General features: G+C 44.9%; 2 protein-coding genes, 1 long non-coding RNA gene and 3 other non-coding genes across 11 annotated transcripts in view; 1 reads left to right on the top strand and 5 right to left on the bottom strand.

Moving 5' to 3' along the window:
• The window catches only part of CUNH18orf32 (chromosome unknown C18orf32 homolog), a 6,843-nt gene extending 4,237 nt beyond the window's left edge, over window positions 1-2,606 (bottom strand). The window contains exon 1 of one of the 3 annotated variants that reach the window (XM_017529652.2): window positions 2,525-2,606. The gene's annotated coding sequence lies outside the window, so the exon portion shown is untranslated. Of the gene's footprint in view, window positions 1-2,229; window positions 2,334-2,367 lie in introns of those variants that run through there. The other 2 variants (XM_017529651.2, XM_017529654.2) reach the window with 2 other exon arrangements.
• Window positions 2,607-3,717: 1,111 nt separating this feature from the next.
• RPL17 (ribosomal protein L17) lies at window positions 3,718-8,013 on the bottom strand. Of its 4 annotated transcripts, none has more exons than XM_017529646.2 (7): window positions 7,929-8,013; window positions 7,000-7,052; window positions 6,871-6,911; window positions 6,261-6,395; window positions 5,917-6,015; window positions 4,257-4,448; window positions 3,718-3,800 (listed from the first exon to the last, which is right to left on the bottom strand). In XM_017529646.2, exons 2-7 carry the CDS (start codon window positions 7,037-7,039, stop codon window positions 3,753-3,755), a joined length of 555 nt encoding a protein of 184 aa, XP_017385135.1. In that variant the 5' UTR covers window positions 7,040-7,052; window positions 7,929-8,013; the 3' UTR covers window positions 3,718-3,752. The 4 variants fall into 4 exon arrangements, with proteins under 4 accessions (XP_017385135.1, XP_017385139.1, XP_017385138.1 ...); XM_017529650.1 differs by lacking the exon at window positions 7,929-8,013 and adding an exon at window positions 7,840-7,858; XM_017529649.1 differs by lacking the exon at window positions 7,929-8,013 and adding an exon at window positions 7,613-7,631.
• LOC119471415 lies at window positions 4,143-4,206 on the bottom strand. Its single transcript, XR_005200459.1, has one exon. It is a non-coding gene; the product is annotated as a small nucleolar RNA SNORD58 (small nucleolar RNA).
• LOC119471414 lies at window positions 6,750-6,814 on the bottom strand. The gene has a single exon (XR_005200458.1). It is a non-coding gene; the product is annotated as a small nucleolar RNA SNORD58 (small nucleolar RNA).
• Window positions 7,129-7,194, bottom strand: LOC119471416. The gene has a single exon (XR_005200460.1). It is a non-coding gene; the product is annotated as a small nucleolar RNA SNORD58 (small nucleolar RNA).
• A 1,623-nt stretch (window positions 8,014-9,636) lies between the features above and the next one.
• The window catches only part of LOC108305103, a 38,688-nt gene continuing 35,575 nt past the window's right edge, over window positions 9,637-12,749 (top strand). Inside the window, exons 1-2 of the long non-coding RNA XR_001825559.2 lie at window positions 9,637-9,888; window positions 10,024-10,183. This is a non-coding gene — a long non-coding RNA (uncharacterized LOC108305103). The remainder of the gene's footprint in view (window positions 9,889-10,023; window positions 10,184-12,749) is intronic.

The following is a 12,749-nucleotide window of genomic DNA, read 5'->3' as shown; positions in this document are numbered from 1 at the left end:
AAAAAAAAAACAAAAGATCTCTTAAATTTACAAGACTTTTTAATCATCTAGAATAGGATGGAGGGCCTTAAAAAGTACAAAAGAAAGAAGCTTTCAAACAGTGCATAATGCTGATAAGTTAGCATGTTAAGAATTCTTGTCCAGGCGCTGTGGCTCACACCTGTAATTCCAGCACTTTGGGAGGCTGAGGCAGGTGGATCATGGGGTCAGAAGATCGAGACCATCCTGACGAACATGGTGAAACCCCGTTGCAGTGAGCCGAGATCGCACCACTGCACTGCAGTCTGACACAAAGTGAGATTCCATCTCAAAAAAAAGAAAATCTTATTTTAAGGCCGAGAGGGGTGGCTCATGTCTGTAATCCCAGCACTTTGGGAGGCCGAGGTAGGCAGATCACTTGAGGTCAGGAGTTCAAGACCAGCCTGGCCCCGTCTCTACTAAAAATGAGCTAAGTATTTTTCAAAATATTGTAAATTAAGTAGGATCTGCTGGCAAATGAGTCAGCACCATGACTATGCTAAGACATTTTAAAATTATTCACAATACAGGTGAACAGAGGTATAGACAATCCAATCTGAATATGTCTTTGAAATGAATTACAAGCAAGAGCTATAAACAAAAATGTAAATTGAGGCCGGGAGCAGTGGCTCACGCCTGTAATCCCAGCACTTGGGAGAATGAGGCAGGTGGATCACCTGAAGTCAGGAGTTTGAGACCAGCGTGGCCGACATGGTGAAACCCCACCTCTACTAAAAATAATGAGCTGGGTGTGGTGGCGTGCACCTGTAATCCCAGCTACTTGGGAGGCTGAGGCAGGAGAATCACTTGAACCTGGGAGGCGGAGATTGCTGTGAGACGAGATCATGCCATTGCACACCAGCCTGCACGATGAGCAAAACTCCACCTCAAAAAAAAAAAAAAAAATTGCCTGGGCAACAGTGATTTTTTTTTTTTTTTTTTGAGACAAGGTCTTGCTCTGCTGCTCAGGCTAAAGTCAGTGGCTCAAACATGCCACTTGTGTTCAGAGTTCACTGCAGCCTCGACCTCCTAGACTCAAGCTATCCCTATACCTCAGCCTCCTGAGTAGCTAGAACCAAAGCCCCATGCTACCACACACGACTAATTTTTAAATTTTCAGTAGAGATGAGGTCTCACTGTGTTGCTCAGTCCTGAACTCAAGTGACCCTTCTGCCTTGTCCTCCCAAAGTGCTGGGATTACCGAAACTTGGCCTATTTTTTTTTTTTTTTTAATGATTTGCAAGTGTGGTGGCACATGCCTGTAGTCCCAGCTACTTGGGGAGCTGAGAAAGGAGAGAACCGCCTGGGCCCAGGAAAGTCAAGCCTGTTGTGAACTATGACAGCCCACTGTGCTCCAGCCTGGGCCAAACAGACCCCGTCTCAAGATAATAAATAAATAAATCCAAAAGTTGTAACCTGTCCAAAGTTCTCACAGAGGTAACCGGTAATTAGGGCTGGCTAAGACCATTATTTCCAGTTCTTGTTTTCCTCAATGTTCTTGGCTTTTCCTCTTCCAAAACCACATAGTCATATTATTCCCTTTTACCAAAAGTTTCAAACCAACCAAACCCCTTCAAAACAACTGGCAATGCTACCAGTACTAGCTTAGTGACTGACAGGCCCTCCATCATAAAGATTCATTTTTACTCCTATAGTTGTGTTTTAAGCAAGCTCACACAGTATGGTGTAAATAAACTCTCAAGAACAAATACTACTCATCACTTAGGCCATAATTATGGCATTTAAGTGACTTTTTAGTTCTCTTCAGAATTAAGCCTACTTGTATCTTATCTTTTAATCTTCATAATAATTCCTCGGTAAGATATTTTACTTCACACATGTGGAAAGTGGGTCAGAAAAGTCTAGAAGGTGGCTAGGAGGTATTATCATTTTAATTATTCTCTCCAAGCCAACCAAGCAAGTAAAACGGATTAAAGCTGTTGCAGGAATCTTCTTTCTCTCGACTTAAGTCCAAACAATAGAGGAGACAGGAAAAGTCTGAGGCTCCATCTGAAACAGGGCAGGCATAATAGAGAAAGCCACCTTCCTTCAATTCATCCAGTTAAGCATGTCATCTTGCTGGAGACGGGAGGGCGGGGCAGGGTGGGTGGAAGGGAGACAGATTAAGTCAAAGACAATGATTGAAAAGAGAAGAGAAAAGAGGCCTAACGGTGAAGGTCATATAAGGGATGTGAAACCAACAATACTTGCTCACGGAAAAGAACAAAACCAATATAAAGTATCGGAGAGGCCAATGCAAGCACCGAGGACAAGGGTGGTAAACAAGGAATGCAGACAGAGGCGCAGGGCCGGGGATGGCGGGTCGGCCCCCCTGCGGAAGGAAGGTACCGTGAGAGCGAAGGCGGGCACTGCAGGAGCCGGCGGGACAGAGCGCCGAGGAGGGCGGGAGGCAGGAGGCTGCGCACTGGCTAGGGTTCTGCGAGCGCCTGGGCCTGCGGAGCAGCCCCTCAAGCCCACCGCAAGCCGGCAGTCCAGACACACTTACCCGCGACCGCGGAAGCGGAGCTGACAATGTCCGCACTTCCGGAGGGAGGGACGAGCCGCAGCAGAGCCAATGGGAGCCTCCAACGGAAATGACAAAGGTGCGCCTGCGTCAGCCCACAGAGCACGCAACAGTGTCGCCCAGCTGGACGCGGCGTAGCTTCCGGCGCTGCGTCCTGCGCTTCCCAGGTGCCCAAATCAGAGCTCCGCTCCGGCAGGAAACCCTCGCCTGACAACTCCCCGACTCGGAACGCAGGATTAAAATTAAGAACACTGCCTCGGCAAAGGATGATGCCTGTGAAAATGGCGTGGCATCCACAGGGAAGGTGGCCAAGGCAGTTTGCGAGTTTCTTAAATTCAAGGGCAGAGCAGGCAAACATTAACTAAAGCCAACTTTATACATCAGTTGTTTAATAGCAGTTAAATCATTTTATACTAAACAGTGGACACCACCTAGGATGTCAGTAAATGTTGGCGATGCATGGCAACTGGGACCCTCACACCCTGCTGTTGAAATGTAATGTGCAGCCTTTTTGAAATATTTCAAAGTTCCTCAGATGTTTATTCAGGTTACCGTATGATCTAGCAGTTCCAGTCCAGTACATACCCGAGAAATGAAAAAACAAAAAATCTGCAAAGGTTTAAAGTAGCATCGTTTCTAACAGCAAAAACCAAACCTGTTTATCAATTCATGAAATGATACAGGTTGAGCATCGTTACTCAAAAAAGCTTCAAAACCTGAGCCTGACTGCTGTCATGACAAAGGCAATGCTCAATGGAGCCATTTCCAGTTGGGGATGATCAAATGGTATACTCACACACTGGATTATTCTGTTTTGAGACAGGGTTTTATTCTGTCTTGCCCAGGTTAAGAGTGCAGTAGGGCTCACTGCAACCTCCCACCTCAGTCCCCCAATTAGCTTAGACTACATGGAAGTGACATCACACTCAGTGAATTTTAGTTAATTTTTTTTTTTTTGTAGACAGGCTTGTCCTATTGCCCAGGTCTTGAACTCCCGGGCTCAAGCAGCCAGCCTTCACCTCTCAATATGCTGGGATTATAGAAATGAGACACTTGTGCCCAGCCATGAAAATGTTTAATGGTACAGGGTAAATAATCTGTGTTTCTAATTCAAATCCTAAAAATCCCCATTTGATCCATCTTGTAAGGACACTTAATAAAGACAACCAACATTCTTTTCCTTTTTGTTGCATTTATTTTAAGGCTGAATTTACTCCCGTGCCATAAGTTTTTGTTTCTTCAGTTTCTTCTGGGATATCTGGGGAAAGGAAAATAGATTAAGTTTCTTGGAGAAACCCATAGTACATCTTGGAGGACTACAGCTTATTCTGGAGGCAGGAAACCTAGTTGTTAAAGACTAAGGAGCAAAATACTTAAAAAATAAAATCAATAGAACCTAAGTTCATTAGGTGTAATGAGAAGTGTACAAAATCACAAGGTTCTGAGATTTGGGGAGAGGACCCGTTTTGAAATGGCTATGTACATCTAAGTGGAGCCATAAGCAGATAATCATATGGGCCTGATATATTGAATATAAAGCTACCACTTATTATTAGTCAACAAACAAACTCACAAAAGCCAAAATAAGATAGGAGAAAGGGTTGCTCAGAATAGTTTTCTCTCATGGTTATTCCAAAGGTGTCCTAAGATAGCCATCACAGCAACCACAAATATTTCTACTACCACTAACAAAACTGAGCAACTACTAATTTACCTTCTTCTTCTGGGCAACCTCCTCTTCTGGTTTAGGAACAATCTGTTCCTTTTCAGTAAGGATCATCTCAATGTGGCAGGGAGAACTCATGTATGGGTTAATTCGACCGTGAGCTCTGTAGGTCCGGCGGCGCATCTTGGGTGCTTTGTTCACTTGGATATGCTCAATGACCAGAGAATCTACATCTAAACCCTAGAGAGAAGAGAATGAAATCAGGAACATCCCTAATTAGCAAAACACCACAAACTATCATTGGTAAGTATGAATTCTAGTCAGGCGCGGTGGCTCATGCCTGTAATCCCAGCACTTTGGAAGGCCGAGGTGGGCAGATCAGGAGGTCAAGAGATGGGAAACCATCCTGGCCAACATTGTGAAACCCCATCTCTACAAAAAAAAAATACAAAAATTAGCTGGGGGTGGTGGCATGCACCTGTAGTCCCAGCTACTCAGGAAGCTGAGGCAGGGGAATCACTTGAACCCTGGAGGTAGAGGCTGCAGGGGGCCAAGATCACACAGCTGCACTACAGCCTGGCAACAGAGCAAGACTCTATCTCAAAAATGAAAAACTTCCCAATCTTGCTCAAATGTCCTGCCTCAATGAAATCATTTTTGAAAGGCAATCCTTTGATTCTTCAAACAGCATGTTTAAGCAGTTGTCTGTCTTCACCTTTAAGTGTCTAAACTGCCACCAAACTCAGTGTGCTAAATACAAATACATTGTCTGTGAGTGGCCTTCCCAAAGATCATTAAGAAGCATGGAGGGCCGGGCACGGTGGCTCAAGCCTGTAATCCCAGCACTTTGGGAGGCTGAGGCGGGTGGATCACGAGGTCAAGAGATCGAGACCATCCTGGTCAACATGGTGAAACCCTGTCTCTACTAAAACTACAAAAAATTAGCTGGGCATGGTGGCGCGTGTCTGTAGTCCCAGCTACTCAGGAGGCTGAGGCAGGAGAATTGCCTGAACCCAGGAGGCGGAGGTTGCGGTGAGCCGAGATTGCGCCGAGTCGAGATTGCGCCATTGCACTCCAGCCTGGGCAACAAAAGCGAAACTCCGTCTCATTCAAAGTCTTGATGATAAACAGAATTTCTCTGCATGGCTTAGAAGGTTTAGAGGCATACAGACCTAAACCAATTCCAGTTCTCACTCAGACCTTCAAATGCAAAAGGCTAATGGGTAATATACAAAATGGAGAAACTTGTGTTTTGTCAACATAAGTTTGTCACTTTTAAGCTTTTTCAAAGTTTAAACAATTTCTTTCTGAAATGTAACATGGCTCTTCATTATGAAGGTAGGCCACAAACCATACTAACCACTGCCGCCAAGCTATCATTTTGATAATTAACCATACTACCAAAAAGGTGTATGGCACAAGGGTTAAAAGCCCTTGGTAAAGTACCTCCAGTGTAAAAGACAGCAGAAAAATAGAAATACTGTTAGGCTTAGAAAGACCGCAGACCATGCTTCTGGATCTTCACAGAATTTTGTCATAAAGGGACCCAAAAGAACAAACAAAACAACAACAACAACAACAAAAGGAAGTAACTTTTAAAATTTTAAATGAGTTAATTACTGAGAACCAGACAAGGACATAAATCTGAACAGCCAACATTAATTAAAACCACCACACAAGTTGCACAGGATGTCAATGGTTTGGGTACCTTAAGTTCAGCATTACTCTCCGCATTTTTAAGCATGTGCAGCAAAAATTCAGCACTCTTTTTGGGCCACCGGCCTTGTGTCCAGCCCCACTGCTTGGCCTGAAAGAAAATGGAGAAGATCAGTCATTTCCCTTGATTTAAATTAACATTACAGCCAAGATAAATTTATTTTACCCAGCATCAAGGTTTCTTAGGATATGGTTCATTTCACCATCAATCCAAGCTATCCTGTCATTACAGCAATCAGAAATAGGTTGATCAGCATAGATCTTAGCCATTCTTATCCTATCCCATCACTGTTCCATAAAATTTGTCTTTTTCAAATGGCAACTAAGAATTCTCACCTGGGCACACCTGCCAACTCCACCATTGTAACGTCGGAATGGTACGCACTGTTTCTGTAAAGTGACATCTTTCAGATACTTCGTGGCTTTTCGTATATGCATACCCTTGATGGCCTGGGCAGTTTCACGTGTGTTCTAAGTATGAAGAATAAAGTGTTGGTTAACTAGTCAAAGCATTGCTTAATTTTTAAAGTAAACATTAAATTTTTAGCTTTTCAAAATGTCAAGTTATTTATATTTTTTGGTGACAAGGCAATTAAAAAAACTTGTGAGTAAAAGCTAGGAAGACTTAGTTGAAGCTAGGGAAAAATTAGCCCCCAAACTCCATTTACTCACTGTAAAATGTTTACATCCAACATCATGTTATTAGAATTAATGTGTCCCATCTTGATCTGCACACTAGGTTTTCAGATGATTTTCTGGTAGTTCTACTTAATTCCACAAACTCTACATCATTATACCTGACGATCAATGCCTAAATATAAGGTGGCTGCTCAGAATTTATTAATTTTCATGGTAAATCCAAAGGTGTCCTAAGAAAGTCATCATTGCAGCTACCTTTTTGAGTGGAACACAAGGAACTCTTGGATCACAACTATGAATCGCATACCTTAAAGTGAACACGAAGATTGGAACCTCTTGATTTGCATGCTAGAAAATAAAAATCACTTTGGTTAATTTTTGGTATCTTACGCCAACCCCCATGTAGGAAATAGGTATCTACCTCCTGTTCACTTACACTTTGTGGGGTTCTCCGGATCAAGTGAATAGCGAACCATTTTCACAGATTACCTGGAGACAAATACAGGGTAATTCTGTCAATATGTACTTAACAATAACTCATTCAGTGTTAAGTATTATTCGAACAGCTGCTCAGAGAGTAGTTGTTTTCATTATTAATCCAAAGGTGTCCTAAGAAATGCCATCATCGCAGCCATCCTTTCCTCCATCCAGTGCTTTCTTTCCCTTTTATCTGCCAGTAATCACAGCACTGTTTCCATGAAAGCAGTCACACGGACCTCACCAATCCAGTCTACCCTTTGGAAGAAAAGGCAGCCTGTTTCAATTCAAGTTGCTTATCTTCCGAATGTAAAATGACTCGACGCAGCCGTATGGCACAACTCAACTACAACCCTCCCACCTCCTCAATCCCGCTCTACAGAAAACCCTTTACTCTCAGAGCTGCGCGGGTAACATGGTCTCTCCCAACACCTTCGGGCTATCGCCCACGTTAAGCGCCCTGCAGCAGGCAACTCTGGTAGAAACGTGTAAAGGCTCTACCCGGCTTTATTTTCCCCAAAACTTTTCCTCGTTGCGGCCACAAATGAGTCGCGTATTCGGCCACCACTCACCGCTAGACACTGGACGTCCGGAGTCGGCATGGACCACCGGCGGCCCGCGCCCGCCCGCCCCTACCAGTGGAGGGGCCCGGTCGTCCTCACTCCCGCCCATCACGTTTCTCTGCGAACAGCAGAGGCCGATCGGCACCGGCTTCCAAAGTCGGCGCTCAGCCGCGTCCCCCCGCGTAAGAAACCATCGCCACCAGCGAGGATTTAGTAGCCTTGGGAGTTCTCCTCACCGGGTCCTGGAGGCTGCCGCCCCCGAGGCCAGGATGGCGACGATAGCAGGAGGATTGAGCCCTTGGAGCAACACAGGAGAAACACTCACCTCAAGTCGCTTAGGGAAAGAGGAAGAACGGTGCCTTCTGGGAAAACTCATGAGAACTTGACTTGTCGCGAGATTTGTGGCCGAAGAAACGAGATCTGAGGAGGGAGGAGGGCAGAGGGGACAGGGAGTGTGGAATATGTTTTAAGAACGTGTGAAAACGAATTGCCTCCTTAGGGACTGTCTCAAAGTTCTCTTTTTTCGAATACAGAAATAAAAGTTACGGGTTTTAAATGTCAGTCAATCAAAAACAGGGTTGTAGTTCTAGGACAGGACTACGTATTATTAAATATGAAAGAAACATTTTATTTATTCGTCAACATTTGTTAGGTTTGATGTGACTCTGATTGCTTTAGCCCTGGAGTTTGGACCTGCAGTGAGCCATGATCATGCCACTTCACTGTAGCTTCCGTAACAGATTGAGACAGTGTCTCCAAAATAAAAAAATAAATAAAAAATAAATAAGTAAATAAAAAAGGGTAAATGAGTTCAGGAATTGTTGCTGTGATCTCTTCCTTATAAAGTTCCTCATCAGCTTTTCATCTAATGGCTTCAGCAGCTATTAAAGTTCAGTGCTCATATTCATTATTTCATCAGTTGTCGAAAAATGATTTTGTAATTCTGTTACTCCATTAGTATTTTTATATTGGACTGTGTAGAAAAGAATTTTCCCTCTTTCAATAATTTGGTTATCTTTCAATATTTTTATACCATAGAGCAGAGAGGAAGCAAAAAGATGCAGTAAGTTAATGCACAATAGATCTTGGATCCATGTGGGACATCGTCGAGGGGAACCTGCCCTTGTTGCGTCCAGCCTGCACCTAGTACAGCTGAAGGGCACTGGGAGGGTCTTTGTTCCTCGGGTAGGTTAAATAAACTGTGTTGCACACCTGCATTTTCACTGTGGCCTGCCGTGTGGAATTTTCCACTTGTGGTATGGTGTCTCTCAAAAATTTTGCATTTTGGAGCATTTCGGATTTCAGATTTTCAGGTTAGGGATACTCAACCTACACTACGTGTTGTGGCCGGATGCTTTACATTTACTATTAATAGTTCACGGGCTGGGCTCGGTGATTCACTCCTGTAATCCCAGCGTGATTTGGGAGGCCGCAGCAGGCGGATCACCTGAGGTCAGGAGTTCGAGACCAGCCTGACCAACATGGCGAAACCATCTCTACCAAAAATACAAAAATTAGCCGGGCGTGGTGGCACATGCCTGTAATCCCAGCTACTCTGGAGGCTGAGGCATGATAATCACTTGAACCCAGAAGATGGAGGTTGCAGTGAGCCGAGGTTGCGCCACTGCACTCCAGCCTGTGTAACAGGGTGAGACCTTGTCTCAAAAAATAAATAAATAAAAAATAAAAAAATAAAAGTTCACGGAACCTCATGATTGGATGAGATGGCTGTGGCAAGCTGGGCTGCCCGTGAAGCGGACTCAGACAGAGAGTAAGCCGTGCGCCTGCGTTCTACAATGGAAGGGAGCGTTAGGAAGCACAACTGAAGAGCAGACAGACGCAGCCCCACCAACCCGCCTTCACCCCAGGGGGATTCAGGGGCAGGCAATTCCTGCAGTTGCCACATGTTGGGGGTGGGGTCGGGCATTTGTTCCTCCCGTATTATTTAGTCATTGGCTGTGGGAGCCCAGGAAGAAGGCGTGACCTTGGGTGGGGCAGTGTTCTTCAGCCAATCCTCAGAGAGGACTAACAGCTCTCCCGGCAGAGGGAGATTAAGTCCTTCACTCCCGGGAGCTGTCTGGGAAGCACATCCCAGTGTGCACCGGAGCAGCTATGCATACGTCGTTTTACCCATGAGAAAACTGAGGTTCCGAAGGGACAGAGCCAGGATGTGAGCCTAGATCTATTAACACCTGTGAATCCTGTGCTCTTTTCCACCATTCTTGCTGCCAATTCCTCACATTTTCATGCCTCCCGACTTCTTACGGTGCCCGCCATGTTCCCAGGTGATGCGGGGCTCAGTGTCCTAGTCTTGCTCTCCTGTCCTGCCGGGTAGTCTGTCTCTTGGTCAGCTGTCTCTCTTCACCCCAGCTTTGGCTCTGCTCTCACGGCTTGATCCACCACATCCCATTCTGCGTTAGCTGCTGCCTGAACTTATCAAAGTGGACCCAATGAAAGCTGTGTTGAGGAGGATTATTCTGGTGCTGAGGCTGGGTACATTGGTGAGGCCAGGAACCTGGGACTGAATTCCAAGCAGAGAACCAGAAGAGCTGTACAGAAATCCAGGCAAGGGCCAAGAAGGTGGGAATGGAATAGCAAATACTGAATTAGTTAGTTAATTAATTAATTAATTATTTGGAGATGGAGTCTCACTCTGTTGCCCAGGCTGGACTACCGTGGTGTAATCTTGGCTCACTGCAACCTCAACCTCCAGGATTCAAGTGATTCTCTTGCCTCAGCCTCCCAAGTGGCTAGGATTACAGGTGCCCACCACGATACTCAGCTAATTTTTTGTATTTTTAGTAGAGACGATATTTTGCCATGTTGGCCAGGCTGGTCTGGAACCTCTGACCTCAAGTGATTGGCCGGTCTCCCGCAAGTGCTGAATTTAAACGCGGCTCTCTCGAGGCCTTCTATTGGGTTCTGCCTAATGGTAACCACTGAGGCTTCACGTACTCTGTAGATCTCCTGGGAGCAGCAGGAAACAACAAACCCTTAGCCTTTTCAAAGTAATAGTCATTCTCCTCACTGACCTCACAAAGACAGATGTCCAGTGGGCCCTACAGCAGTTTGACAGTTTGTCCAAACAACTGTTTTTAGTTGAGGCTATAAATTCTTAGGAAAGGGTTTGTCAGTGTGGCACATTAAATCAGTTGGCTAATATGAATTACTCTGATCATCTTAGAAAGGAATGTCTTTGGGGATTTTCGGATGAGTGAATATTCAATGCTCTGTCTTTCAGCATTATCATCCACTTCCCCTGCCCCTCGTATAATTCTCGTTACAGGATTGGCTCCTGGGCCTTCAGGAGAGCAGGCAGTAGGGTAGGGTGGTGGGGGGAGAGGAAGGTCTTAATCCCTTGCCAGGGATTTACTTTGCTCTTCTTAGTCTGAGCCTCCCATACAATGCTGTTTTGAGCTTCACTTAGAAATTGGCCTTATTATCTAGGAAAGGGGAATTCTTTTCACAACAATCGGAAAATGTAATCCCTTACTCAGGGGGTTGGAGTCCTTTTATTCACCTCTCCCTATGTTGGGCTGCTGGCTGCTCCTCTCTGCCATGTGGCTGTCTCTCCCTTACCTCCCAGAGTTAGGGTAATAGCTGACATTATTTTTCTTCACTAGGCTTTCCTAAGGGATTTCATTCCCTTTGTTTTCCTGAGACACTTTAATTCCTCAAGCTGCAAAGTTTGCTTTTTATTACTAGAACTCTACTTATTCTGCATAATATTTAACAGGTGTGAATTGTTTTAAGATCAAATTTAAAAGCACATTTTTTTTTTGTCTTGTTGGTAACTGATGTTGGGTGTGTGTGTGTGTTTGTGATTTCCCTGGCAGGGCCTTTGGATAACTTCAAAGAAGCCTGGTGCCTTGCCTTAGGCTTCTGGATAGCACTCTTCCGAACACTTCTTTACTGAGCAGCTCCTCGGACCTATGCAAATCACTACCCAGCTCTTCTGGGCAACAAAATACCCCGGATAATATCAAGCCCTTTAACATCCTCAGTTTATGCTCCCAGCCATAAGATCTCTTTGGTCATGCATGTGGGATTCCCATGAAGGAAGAGCTTCATTTCCAGCAAGAATCTGGCTTCCAGCTGGGTGCAGTGGCTCACACCTGTAATCCCAGTACTTTGGGAGGCTGAGGCAGGATGATCACCTGAGATCAGGAATTTGAGACCAGCCTGGCCAACATGGTGAAATGCCATCTCTACTAAAAATGCAAAAATTAGCTGGGTGTGATGGTGTGCACCTGTAATCCTGGCTACTCAGGAAGCTGAGGCAGGAGAATCACTTGAACCTGGGAGGCGGAGGTTGCAGTCCAGTGAGCTGAGATAGCACCATTGAGACTACATCTCAAAAAAAAAAGGAATCTGGCTTCCACCTAGACTTGGGAAACATGCTGAAAAGCATATTGCTGATCAACTAGACAACCTGCTTCCACTCTTGATTGCCCCTGTAATCCATCTAGAGCAGCCAGAGCGATTTATTTATTTAAAAAATTAAAATTGGCCAGGCGCAGTGGCTCACACTTGTATTCCCAGTACTTGGAGAGGTCGGGGGCCGGGCGTGGTGGCTCACGCCTGTAATCCAAGCACTTTGGAGGCCAAGGCGGGCGGATTATCTGAGGTCAGGAGTTCAAGACCAGCCTGACCAACACGGTGAAACCCCAGCTTAAAAAAAAAAAATTATAAAAAAAGAAAAAAAGAAAAGAAAAAGAGAGGTCGGGGTCAGCAGATCACTTGAGGCCAGAAGTTCAAGATCAGCCCAGCCAACATGGTGAAACCCTATGTCTATTGAAAATAGAAAAAATTAGCCGGACATGGTGGCGCATGCCTGTAATCCCAGCTACTTGGGAGGCTGAGGTAGGAGAATTGCTTGAACTTGGGAGGCAGAGGTTACAGTGAGCCGAGATAGCACCATTGCACTCCAGCCTGGGTGACAGAGTGAGACTCCATCTCAATAAATAAATAAATAAGTAAAAATTTAAAATTATTCCAAAATTTAAATTATTCATATGTGTTTTATAGAAAGTTAGATATAGCATATAAGAAGATTAAGAAAATAAAATCCTAGGTTGGGTGCAGTGGCTCATGCCTGTAATCTAAGGACTTTGGGAGGCCGAGGTGGGTGGATCACAAGGTCAGG

Source organism: Cebus imitator, unplaced genomic scaffold (genome assembly GCF_001604975.1).
Source record: "Cebus imitator isolate Cc_AM_T3 unplaced genomic scaffold, Cebus_imitator-1.0 Scaffold60, whole genome shotgun sequence".
NCBI classification, from domain to species: domain Eukaryota; kingdom Metazoa; phylum Chordata; class Mammalia; order Primates; family Cebidae; genus Cebus; species Cebus imitator.
Note: the sequence above shows the minus strand (reverse complement) of the source record. Positions and strands in the feature narration are given on the sequence as shown.

Excerpts from the sequence above, each read along its gene's own strand:
- RPL17 (XM_017529646.2), bottom strand. The coding sequence starts at position 7,039 with ATGGTTCGCTATTCACTTGATCCGGAGAACCCCACAAAGT. Across the intron at positions 6,396-6,870 it reads ATCTTCGTGTTCACTTTAAG|AACACACGTGAAACTGCCCA; the intron begins GTATGCGATTCA and ends CTTCATACTTAG. Across the intron at positions 4,449-5,916 it reads AGAGTAATGCTGAACTTAAG|GGTTTAGATGTAGATTCTCT; the intron begins GTACCCAAACCA and ends TCTTCTCTCTAG.